At 47.1% G+C, this 11,583-nt stretch overlaps 1 protein-coding gene across 1 annotated transcript; it reads left to right on the top strand.

Annotated features, from left to right (window-relative positions):
- Positions 1-457: 457 nt before the first annotated feature.
- Positions 458-9,517, top strand: TMEM218 (transmembrane protein 218). The gene is made up of 4 exons (XM_081114087.1): positions 458-521; positions 4,974-5,083; positions 5,791-5,893; positions 9,071-9,517. Exons 1-4 carry the CDS (start codon positions 513-515, stop codon positions 9,203-9,205), a joined length of 357 nt encoding a protein of 118 aa, XP_080970213.1. The 5' UTR covers positions 458-512; the 3' UTR covers positions 9,206-9,517.
- Positions 9,518-11,583: the final 2,066 nt, after the last annotated feature.

Genomic DNA, 11,583 nt, shown 5'->3' with positions numbered 1-11,583 from the left:
CTTGGACCTGAAGGAAAGGGTTGCCGGGACCCTGCGCACCACAGCAAGCCTGTGAAGTCTCCCCTAGTAACAGCGAGCGGTGGCGGGAAAGAAGTTCTTCCCCGACTTACAACCCGCCCTCAGGCGCGACTGGCCAATGAGCCCGCAGGTTACCTAGGGGATGGTGTGATTGACAGACAATGCGTGGTGGGGCGTGCGCGGAGCCTGGATTGCTTCTTCTACCCAATCGAGCTTAAGGCGGGTCCCAAGAACGGCCTGTCTCCAACCAATCGGAGGGAGTAACGGGGTGCGACGTGCCCGCCCACCACGCTGCCTGGAGCCACGGCGAGCGTAGGCAAATGAGGGGAAGCTGGGCGTTGAAAGAGGGGCGCTGATTAGCGAATCTGGCTGAGCCTGGATGAAAGCCCTTTTGTGATTCGTTAGGAGCAGAAACGCTGAAACCAGTGGGGCGGCCAGGTGTGGGAAGCCGGGGAGGGAGGAGGTGAGGCGTGGGGCCGCCTGCAGCGGAGAGGATGGCGGAGGTGAGAACGGCGGAGGCTGGAGCCTAGGGAGCTGGGCCGAGGAGGCTGGGCCAGAGGAGGCTGGGAGAGGCGGGGCGGGAGGCGGGGCGCTGACCTGGCCGCGAGTGGCAGGACGCTCCAACCTATTGAGCCACACGGGCCACAGCTAGACCGGCTATTTTATTCCATCGCCCATCTACCTGTTTTAAATGCCACAGACATTCAGTAAATGGACTTCCCCTGGAACCCAGGTTGGCTAGGCCATCAGTCCTCGAAGAAGGTTTGAAAAAGCCCCGGACATAAGTGAAAACACTGTTGTTTTTACTATTTTAAATCACCGTTTACTCAATAATGTATCTATTCTAGTGTAGGAAATAATATATTATTCACATTAGAACACACTGAATTGCCGAGGTAAAGTGACTGCATGCTCACTCCTTCCCCGCAATAGCACTCTGCTCCATCCAGCCCTTCCTTTTCACGCTCAGTGAGGAAATGTAGGGCTTGGTTATAAAGTGTTGAGCTTCATTCTTGTAAGAGTTTGGGATATTTATCTCATTCCTTTAAAGCCAGACCATATACTGAACCCAGTATCTCATGAACTTCTAAGATTTTGTGCAGACTGATGGGCAGTATTTCTAACGATCGGCTTCCATTACCATTTGCCCTGTATTCGAGTTGGTCCGAGGCTTACAGGTTTTTGTGTGTAATATCCAAAACAGCAGCAAATTAAACTTAACTAGTATCTTGTTAAGGATAGTACCAAGAGCTCAGTCAACCAAGCAGGAAAGGTGCATCATCTATTTTTTCTTAATTAAAAACTTTTTTTCAATTAGAATTTACATTTCGAAACCGGTTTGGCTCAGTGGCTAGGGCGTCGGCCTGCGGACTGAAAGGTCCTGGGTTCGATTCCGGTCAAGGGCATGTACCTGGGTTGCAGGCACATCCCCAGTAGGAGATGTGCAGGAGGCAGCTGATCGATGTTTCTCTCTCATCGATGTTTCTAGAATTTACATTCAACATTATTGTGTTAATTTCCGGTGTGCAGCATAGTGTTAGGCAGTTATATACGGTACTTTACAAATTGTTCCCCCTGATACTTCCAGTACCCAGTTGTCACCAGACATAGTTATTACAATATTATGGACTATATTCCCTATGCTTTGTAAGTACCAATCTGTACTTCGCAATCCCTTCACGTTTTTCAGCCAGTAACCCAATTCCTCTCCCCTCTGGCAACCATCAGTCTGTTCTTTGTATCGGTGAGTCTGTTTCTATTTTGTGTTTGTTTGTTTTGTTCCTTAGATTCCACATATAAATGAAGTCATATGGTATTTGTCTTTCTCTAACTGACTTATTCACTTAGCATAATACTCTCCAGGTTCATCCATATTGTTGCAAAAGGTTAAGATTTCCTTCCTTTTTATAGCTGAGTAGTGTTCCATTGTACATACGTACCACCACTTTTTTATCCACTCATCTACTGATGGGCACTTGGGCTGTTTCCATAGCTTACCTATAGTAAATAATGCTGCAATGATCATAGGGCTGCATGTATTTTCGAATCAGTGTTTCAGGTTTCTTCCAATATATACCCAGAAGTGGAATCGTTGGGTCATAAGGCAGTTCCATTTTTACTTTTTTGAGAAATCTCCGTACTGTTTTCTTTCCTTTTTTTTTTTTTATTCCTCACAAGTGATATTTTTTTGCACTGATTTTTAGAGAGAGTGAAAGAGAGAGGAAAAGACAGAGAGAAACATCCAAATGAGAAAAACACATCGATTGGTTGCCTCTTGCACGAGCCCTGACCAGGTTCCGGGCTGGGGAGGAACCTGCAACCGAGGTACGTGACCTTGACCGGATTCAAACCCGGGACCCTTTGCTCTGCAGGCCAATGCTCTATCCACTGAGCCAGACTGGCTAGGGCTCATACTGTTTTCCATAGTGTCTGCACCAATCCTCATTCCCACCAACAGTGTACCAGGGTTCCCTTTTCTCCACATCTTTGCTAACACTTGGTGTCCGTTGTTTTAGTGATGATAGCCATTCTTACAGGTGTGAGGCAATATCTCATTGTGGTTTTAATTTGCATTTCTCTGATGATTAGTGATATTGAGCATCTTTTCATATGTCTGCAGGTCACCTGTATATCATCTCTGGAGAATTATCTATTCAGGTCCTTTGCCCATTTTTAATTGGATTATTTGTTTGTTTTTTGGTGTTGAATTGCATGAGTTCTTTATAAATTTTGGATATCAACCCCTTATCAGATGTGTCATTGGCAAATATTTTTTCCCACTCAGTGGGTTGTCTTTTCATTTTGTTGATGTTTTCTTTTGCTGAGCAAAAAAAAAAAAACCCTTGCCCCATTTCTGATGCCTTTGTCCTAGACCTAGACTCCTTTCCATCTCCACAGCTAAGAAAGAGTTCTGGCCCTCCACATCTCTCAACTGGAGAACTGCAATAGTATCCCAACTGGTCACCAATCTCTGTTCTCTGATCTCAATTCATATGCACCCTGCCTCCAGTTACCGCTTTAAAAATTAAAAAATGGTTGAAAATTATCAAAAATAGTATTACACTGGGTAGTATAACAAATACCTATGCCCTACCAGCTAGATAAATAAACATTGACATTTTGGCACATCGACTTAAGTTGTATATTTTAAAGAAATAAAACATCACAGATTTAGTTCAGATCCCTTTTGATCTATTTCCTGGCCCCATTCCCCTTCCTCCCTCCCTTCCCAGAGGCAAACACTCCTTCTGAAATTGTTATGCATTATCCGTGCCCATATTTTTATACTTCTATAGTATATAGTATATCATAAACAATATATATTGCTATTAGGTTTTTTGTACATTTTAAAAATACAAGTGTTATTATACTGTGGGCTTCATTTTGCAGCTTTTGTCACTCAACATTATTTCTGAGCTATATTTCTATCAATACCGATAGATCAAGTTTATTCATTTCGTGTTCAGTGTGAGAATGTAATATTGCATCCATTCTCTTACTGATGGACATTTAGGTTTTTCCAGATGTTTTTGGTGTGATAAACTAACATCCTTGCCCATGTCTCTTTGTGCATGAGTTTTTCCAGAACAGTGGTTCTCCAAAGGGGTGGTACGTCTCCTTGGTCATTTTGGAATGTATGGGGGCCTATTTGAGGATTATGGTGACTTTGGGGGTTGACAGAGCAGGGCCCGAACTGTTCGATATTCTGTGATGCACAGACAGCCCTCGCTGTGAAGAACTGTCCTGCATCCTGTACAACTCCGGAGTGTCCCACAGGATACTCATGTATCATCGGAGCCTAAATCTAACTTTATTTTTTGGACAAACATAATGTATTTTTTGGCAGAGCGGAACATAGTTAAAATTTCCAGGAATGCAACTCTAATGTAAATCAAGGGGAAATTATACTTATTTGTGGTTTGGAACTTTAACAGGAGTTGTTCATCACTCTAGAAAATTCACATAACCGAAGGCAGCGCAGCTCGTGGTATTTGAGCTGCCATCCAACGCACCTGCATCAGCCTGCATTCTGTACTTTTCCGCTCATGGTGATTCTAAGTTTAGGTGCAAGCATCTGACTGCTGTACTTCATTACGTATTCTAGGGTAGTCAGCCCGAACATTTGTATATTTAAACATATGCTGTTTTATAATGAATTGCTTTCCATTTAAAATTGGTTTCTGTGCATGATTTAAAGTAGAGATCTAATTTTATTATTTTCTGATTGGATAATCATCTGTCCCAGCACCACCTATGAAATCCACTGAATCCTAAAGCCAACTCTGTCCTGAACAAAGCTCTCTCATAAATGCCTGGATCTGGCCTGGGTTCTTTATCTTGTTCTGCTGGTCCATGTGTCTTTATGCCACCATCACACTGTTTTAATTACCTTGGTTTTATAATGTGTCTTGTGGCAGTTGGTAACAAGAAAGGCAAGTTTCCATCCTAGTTCTTAAAATTGTTTTTGCTATTCTTGGTCTTTTGCTCTTCCATATGAATTTAGGATCGGTTTTCGAGTTCCACACAAAAAAAGTATTATTTTGAGATTTTTTTTTCTGTGTGTGAGAATGGCATTGAATTGATAGATTAAGGAAAATTAAGATCGATTCAAGTTGAACCATCCCAAATAGGAACATGGGTTATGTCTCTCTTCGGGTCTGTTTTATTTTTCTATTCAGGTCTTTGAAAAAAAAAATCTTTGAATAACATTTTATAAGTTTTGTTATAAAAATCTTGTACATCTTTTGTTGGACTTATTCCTACTTACACATATGTACATATGCATATCGACATCTTTTTATATTGTGAGTTTGGACTTTCTGTGTTTGGCTGAGAGCTTTCATGTACCCCAAGAGTGCGCAGAAGATGGGCAGGCTGCGGGCTGAGAGGACACCTGGTCCCGCCCTGGCCCAGGGCCAGGGTGAGCGCAGGGCTCAGGCTTCCTCTCCCCACAGGTGGCCGGCACTGTGCTCGGCGTGGGCACCGGCGTGTTCGTCTTAGCTCTGGTCTGGGTGCTGGCGCTGCTGCTGTGTGCGGTGTTGTCCAGAGCCTCCGGTGCAACCAGGTAAGGCGCCCTCTCCCCCCGGGAATCCACGGTAAAACAATGAGGAGCAAAATCGCTGGTGCTCATAACACATTTAGAATTCAGAAGATCCTCTCTGTAACTCTTGGCACATTTTCACCTGGTGTCATAAGCACCAAGGGTTGGGGTTGTGCATGTGTGAGTTTCTTCATTGTTCAGCCTGTGGCCGATGCTTGGTCCAGTCCCTAAGCTCTAGGCCTGGGCCCCGGGACCCTGATAACGACCGGCTCTCCATCAGGCACCAGCCTCAGGATAGAGGCCAGGAGCTGACACAACAACACGGTAGCTTTGTGCTCCCTGGCCACTGCCGGGGGTAAAGCAGCGAGTCACATACTTTACTCAGATATTCTGCTCTCAAAACAAACACGGACGGACGTAGGGGTGAGGGAGGGGCCACTTTGGTTTTTTGTGATTATGACCCTGCAGAGGCAAAAAGGAAAACTCGCAATTCCCATCCTTGGAAACTTGGAATGACGGGATGGACAGGAATGCGTCCAACTGGTACTGCCAAGGAAGAAGGGCTTTGGGATGAAACCATTTCTAAATTTACAGGCAGCATGGACAGCCGGTCCCCGGGCTTTGATAATGGGCTGAAACATACAAGACTGGCCCCAGGGAAGAGCCCATCGGGCCCGACTGACAGAGAGGAAACCGTAAGCGGTGCTGTAACGCTTGCCCTTTGACCCCAGGTTCTCCGTGGTTTTGGTATTCCTCGGCGCTCTGCTCATCACGGCCATCCTGTTGCTCTTCCCCCGCGCCAGTGAGACCCCAGCCCCAGAGGTCGAGATGAAGGTAAGACGGTCGCTTTTATTTTTGCCTCCCAAGTTGCAACTCTTGCTCCTCTTGGCCTAGGCCTCACTCCTGCCCTGTGGCGTTCCCTGATGTCCGGTGGGCTGAGCTGTGTTAGGAGATTTGTAAAGTCCAAGCGAGGATGAGGAAAGCTCGGGGGAGGTTTAGCTTCCCCGCCCCTTCACCCAGGAATAGAATCGTGTTCAGAGTCCCCATCAAGATGAATGAGCACTGTCTGGAACCCACCTCCTCCTGTGGGGCAGGGAGAGGAAAAGTGAAGTAAGAATAGGAATAGACCTGCTCCTGGCATCACAGTGTCCCTTCCAGGAGGCCTGGGCTCAGAAACTCGGATCCTGGGCCTACCCTTCTGCCATGCCCTCAAGGTGCCGAGCGGCACGCTTTTCTGCCTCCTTGTGTTTGAATTTTTCCATTTCTGATGTGAAGAATACACCTTTCATAGAGAAGAGTAGTGAGGAAGCCGTTCCAATAGATGAGCTCACCGCTCAGCCTTCCGGGCGTTCCTTTGGTCCTCATTCCTGGAAGCGCACCTGCCCGCACCACCTCTCAGAGTGGATTTCACATCTTTCTCATAGCCCATCCCTGGACACTCTCCTCCTTCTGGTTCATTCCTGGTTGGGGCCCTGGCTTCTTCCTGCACAGCTGCTCTCAGACCCCTGCCATCTTAATGGTATTGACTTCTTATGTCCCATTATTCCTTCTGTCAGCTTCTTTCAACCTCCACTGTAACTTCTTAAGCAGGATGGTGATAATAGCTAACATTTTTTAAGGGATTACTGTGTGCAAGGTCCTGTAATAAGCACATTGTTTGCATGATCTCATTTAAACCTCTGGATGACCCAAAGTAGCAGGAACTAGGTACTGTTGTTATCCCCATTTTATAGATAAGGACACTGAGGCTGTAAGAGGCCCAAGGTCAGACATAAATAGAAGGAGTGAGAGCAACGATTGAAGCCTAGCTCTGTCTTCAAAACTTTCATTGTTGGGGACTCAAGACTATGAGGGGCCATCACAGAGACTTCATAAGTAACTATTTCGACACTTTACAACAGGACACAAAATTATAGCATTCTGAACCAAAATCGGCACATATTTCCAACTCTTCCTGGGGCTAATCATGGCAAAAGCGGGGAGAATTGTTCTGAAAACTCCCAGGAAATAATACCACACAATTTAAGGAATTCTTTCCATCCGTGCTAGGTTCTTTGGTCAGCGTTTCAAACCACTCTGCTGGTGTGAGTACCGTGTGTGAGCTGGGGTCGCTCCCACCTCGGCTCCCCTGACTTACAGGGGGAGCGCGACGAAGGCTGCTGATTTCTGGGCGGCTGCAGATACCGATGTTGGGAGAAGGGCACAGAGCAAACACTGTTCACAGTCAGTCCCTCTTGTCCTGTCATGTGACCTGCAGACCCGGGAGAGGAGCGCGGGGTTTGAGCAGAAGATGTTCGTCAGCCTGGCCAGCGGACTGGAGTTCTCATTTTCGGGCTCTGAGAACCGGTCCGGCAGCAGCCTGGCTCAATACCTATCAATAATACATGGCCTGGGCCTTCTCCACCCAAGGCCTGCTAATTGGCTAATTAAAAAGTGAAACGTGTCGAACGAGCAAACATGTAGCCCGCGGGAGACTTGTTCATACTGGAGCCAAGGTCAAAATTGTGTTAAAGCTGTTTGATCAGACTGACCTTTGTTCTGCGTTGGCTGTGGGGGTGTCTCCGGAGCAGCCCTTGCTTCGTGGTGTCTTTGGGTCTCAGCGATGGCAGCAGTATTTGGACTTGACAGGTGCTTGGTGGGTGGCCCCTGTACTGTCACTGTCCGGCGGCTGCTGTAACAAATGACCACAAACTCAGTGGCTTTCAACACAAATGTGTTATCTTAAAAGTAAGCCAGAAGTTCAAAATCGGTCTCACTGGGGTTGGAAGGGCTGAATCCCTCTCTGGAGGTTCTCGGAAAGACTGTTCTTTTGGCCCTTTCCGGCTTCGGGCGGTCACCCTTGGCCGGGGGTCTTTCGCTCCCTCTTCAGAGTCAGGAAGGTAACACCTCTCCGACTTGGCCTCCCTCCTGTACTTTTGAGGACCCTGTGATTACACTGGGCCCGCCTGTCAGCCAGGCTAACCTGTCTATTTTAAGGTGAGCTAATTAGCAGGCTTAGTTCCACTTACAACCTTAATTCTGCTTTGCCATGTAATCTCTAACACATCCCCAATTTCTGAAAATTAAGCTGTGGACATTCTTGCAGTGTTGTTCTGTGTACCCCAGTCACCTTTTAAATATTTGGGATTCTCTATGAGGCACTGGCTTCTCAAAGCTTCTGGAATCTGTGAAGTCACCCAGTCTCTGGTTTGTGTAGCTGTTCCATTAGGTCTGTAGATGAAATTTCTTTTTTCCTGCCCAAACTTAAGCACCACCATTTGGATCTGGAGAGAGTAGAGCGCTGGCAGCGGACAGGAGACCAGTGGGTAGCGCCAACACTAATTATAGGTTTTTGTCAGCGAAGACTAACAGCTTTGGGGCCTCAAGTCTGACTGGTTGCCAAGCAGCCAACTGTATGATTGGGGCCCATGATCTTCCTGTCCTCTTAGTGCTTTAGTATCTCAGGTAAATGGCCATTCTCCCTAACCCTGGGAATGCTGGGTATGAATGTTAGGGTTCAGAACTCTTCAGATGAAAGTTTTAAAGAGCCACCTTTTCACTTTGAAAATGAACCCTCCACAATTGGCAATGGGTTATTTTTGGGGTTAGGATTTGGGGTACATGGGATTTATTATGCTGTCACATTTTTATGCGTGTTTAAAATTCTCTCTAATAAAAAGTTAACAAAAATGAGCCTTTCTAAGACCAAGCAAACTTCTCACAAATGCTTTCGGATACCATAACATATGATTCTAGAACATAAAGAACTTGTCCGGGGTCTTCACCGTGTTTACAGATCTCCCAAATGGAGCCATTTGTTTCGTGTACTTCATTCATTCTTTATCTTGCACTTCCGGCTCAGGGCGTTAAGAAAATGTTCTTTCTTGACCAATTACAGAGGAGACCCAGGGCAGGATGTTACTGGAAGTCACAAATACGAACAGACTCTGGGCCCATTCACCAACGATTTCAGACGAGCACAGCTGGGTGCTGACGTGACAGTAACTTCCTTTGTGATGTTTCTTTCTCCAGATCGTGGATGCCTTCTTCATTGGTCGCTACGTCCTGCTGGCTTGCCTCACTGCTGTCTTCCTGGGAGCTCTCTTCTTGGTTCTAACTCATCACATCCTGGAGCCAATCTATGCCAAACCCCTGAGGTCCTACTGAGTGCTGCTCACGAAAATTAAGACCCCGTCCTCTCCCTCACTTGGATGAGCAAAAGGGCACTGGTTGGAGCCTTGTTTTGGTAGCCTTCGTGCCTTAAGATCAGGGAAATCCATTCATGGCTAAGACAGATCCCTTGGGTCCTGGCTTCCAGACGCGGGGCTGCTGGTTGAGCATCGACCTACGAGCCGGAAGGTCACGGTTTGATTCCCGGTGTGCGCGAGGTGGCCAATCAGTGATTCTCTCTCATTAATGTTTCTATCTCTCCCTCTCCCTCCCTCTCTGAAATCAATAAAAATATATTTTTTTAAAAAATTGTCTCTTTGGAGGTAGATTCTGACCAGCTTGAGCGGGATGTTGCACTCTTCCTAACACCTGTACCCAGGTTTCCCATCTGTTCTGTAAGGGAAATAGTAACTGATCCGCTTAGAGGAGATTTTCAACCAGTAGGGCAGTAAGGGGATTTCAGGAAAAGGCGCGCTTGGCTCCTGCTGTCCAGTAAGTGAGAAAATTTGGTCCTTTTGATAACGCACACAGTCCTTAGACGTAAGCTTGGGGTCATGTGGGAAGGAAAGGCACCCAGCGTTCAAAAGGTGACTTTACTGTGATGAGCTGGAAAACTCCCCAGGTGTTGTTATTGGCCACTCTGTGTGTGTCCGGCCACAGAACTCCCCGGCAATGGTGTCGCTTCCCTCCGCTCTAAGAGAGCCCACATACCAACCCAGGACTGGCTCTCGCTGCAAACTCACCACAGCTCCCCGCATCTAGTATTTGTGCATTTCGGGTTTACGTGGGGGATTAGTGAAAGGTGTGGAAGTGTTGAGTGTTTGTCTTGCTACTGTGTATCTCTGGATTCTCTTTCTTCCAGGACTTGGTGTGCCTTATTTAATCACCAGTGAGTCCGTTTGGGGTTATTGTCATTTGTTTCATCTTGGTAGCCCTTTCTCCGAAGCTGGTAAGGAATGTGTTCCCAGGATCAGATATAACTTCATACCTGTCTCAGATCCTAGGCCAAGTGGAATGTGTCACCAAATAGAGGGACCCTGGCTGGCTCCACTTTGAGTCTCATCCTGACTCCCTAGAGCCATTTGAAGAAGAATCTCCCGGCTTAAAGTTAAGAAGCAGAAAACAAATTGGAAAGAGAATGTTGACTGGGTACGTGCTATACGCCAGCAGTACACTAGTTCCTTTGAAATGGAATTTGCTTAATTTTTACAACGATCTATTATCACCCCCAATGTAAAGTAGCAAAAATAAAGGCGTAAAGAGATGAAGTAACGTGCCCAACTTCTCATAGTGCCCAGGGTGCACGCAGGTGTGCCCTCCCCCACCCCCACCCCCCACCCCCCACCCCCCTCCAGGCCCATCTGGGGCTGAGAACAGCTGAGCTCTGTGGGCTGGGACCGAGAGGAGGCTGTCAGGCCCACTCCTCTGCCTTCCCTCCTGCATCCTGCTGTCGCCCAGCCCTGCCACCCAGCGGGCGCTCAGCTCCAAACGAAGAGTGGAGAGAACTGGTGACTTCGGGGGTCATGGGCTGGTGAGGACCAGGCGCAGTATCCCTGCCCTTGAACTGTCTCTATCGTATTCAGTTTGGAAAAACTTTGCAGATATAGTTTGGCCACTGAATGTTTCAAAGGAAATCGTTTCCTTCTGGCCTAGAGTCCTTAGGTAAGATAAATATCTCTCCCCCCCGCCCCAGTACCCCCCACACACCCCAGCAGATTGAAGGGAAAAGGAGGGTGTGGATGTGAAATGTTGAGGGGAGTGGGGCCGGGTGGCTCCTGTGGACATTCCACCGAAGCCCGCAGTTTCTGGCGAGTCCGTGCAGAGTTGCTGAGCCAGCCCCGTGACTCCCAACAGCACAGGCTGCCACTTGGCACCTTCTCCCGAGAGACTTGCTGAGAACGCAAGTCTGGGAAAACGCGTAGGTTTCCGTCTTTCTTATTCCCCAGCAAAGTTGTCCAACCTTTAGATCAATGGGTAATGGTTACGACGTTTCGGGTGGCTGCTTCTGTGGAGAAAAATGTGTGAAGGTTGGAAATTGACTTCCTTCCCATCCAGTTGTTGCTATTTTCACAGATGTAAATGGCAGGCTGTGTGTGAAGGGCAAAAATCATACTTGGAACCAAGTATTTTTTTTTTTTTTTAGCTCAACCTGCCTTCTATAGATCCTGTCCGTAGCTACCGGCCGCAGTGAAATGAATGACAGATTACTCTCCACCTTCATACGCAAAGCAGTCGTATTCAACCACCTCCCAGAACTGCACAGGGTTGGGATAAGAAGTAAAAGGCTGGGAGGGCGCAGAATGAATTTCATGGGGAGTTCTACATGGGCACCCCGACCGCCAGTGTCTGATATGGCACCGCTTATGCATATGGCC

Source organism: Myotis nattereri, assembly GCF_964212035.1.
Source record: "Myotis nattereri genome assembly, chromosome: 19".
NCBI lineage: Eukaryota > Metazoa > Chordata > Mammalia > Chiroptera > Vespertilionidae > Myotis > Myotis nattereri.
Note: the sequence above shows the minus strand (reverse complement) of the source record. Positions and strands in the feature narration are given on the sequence as shown.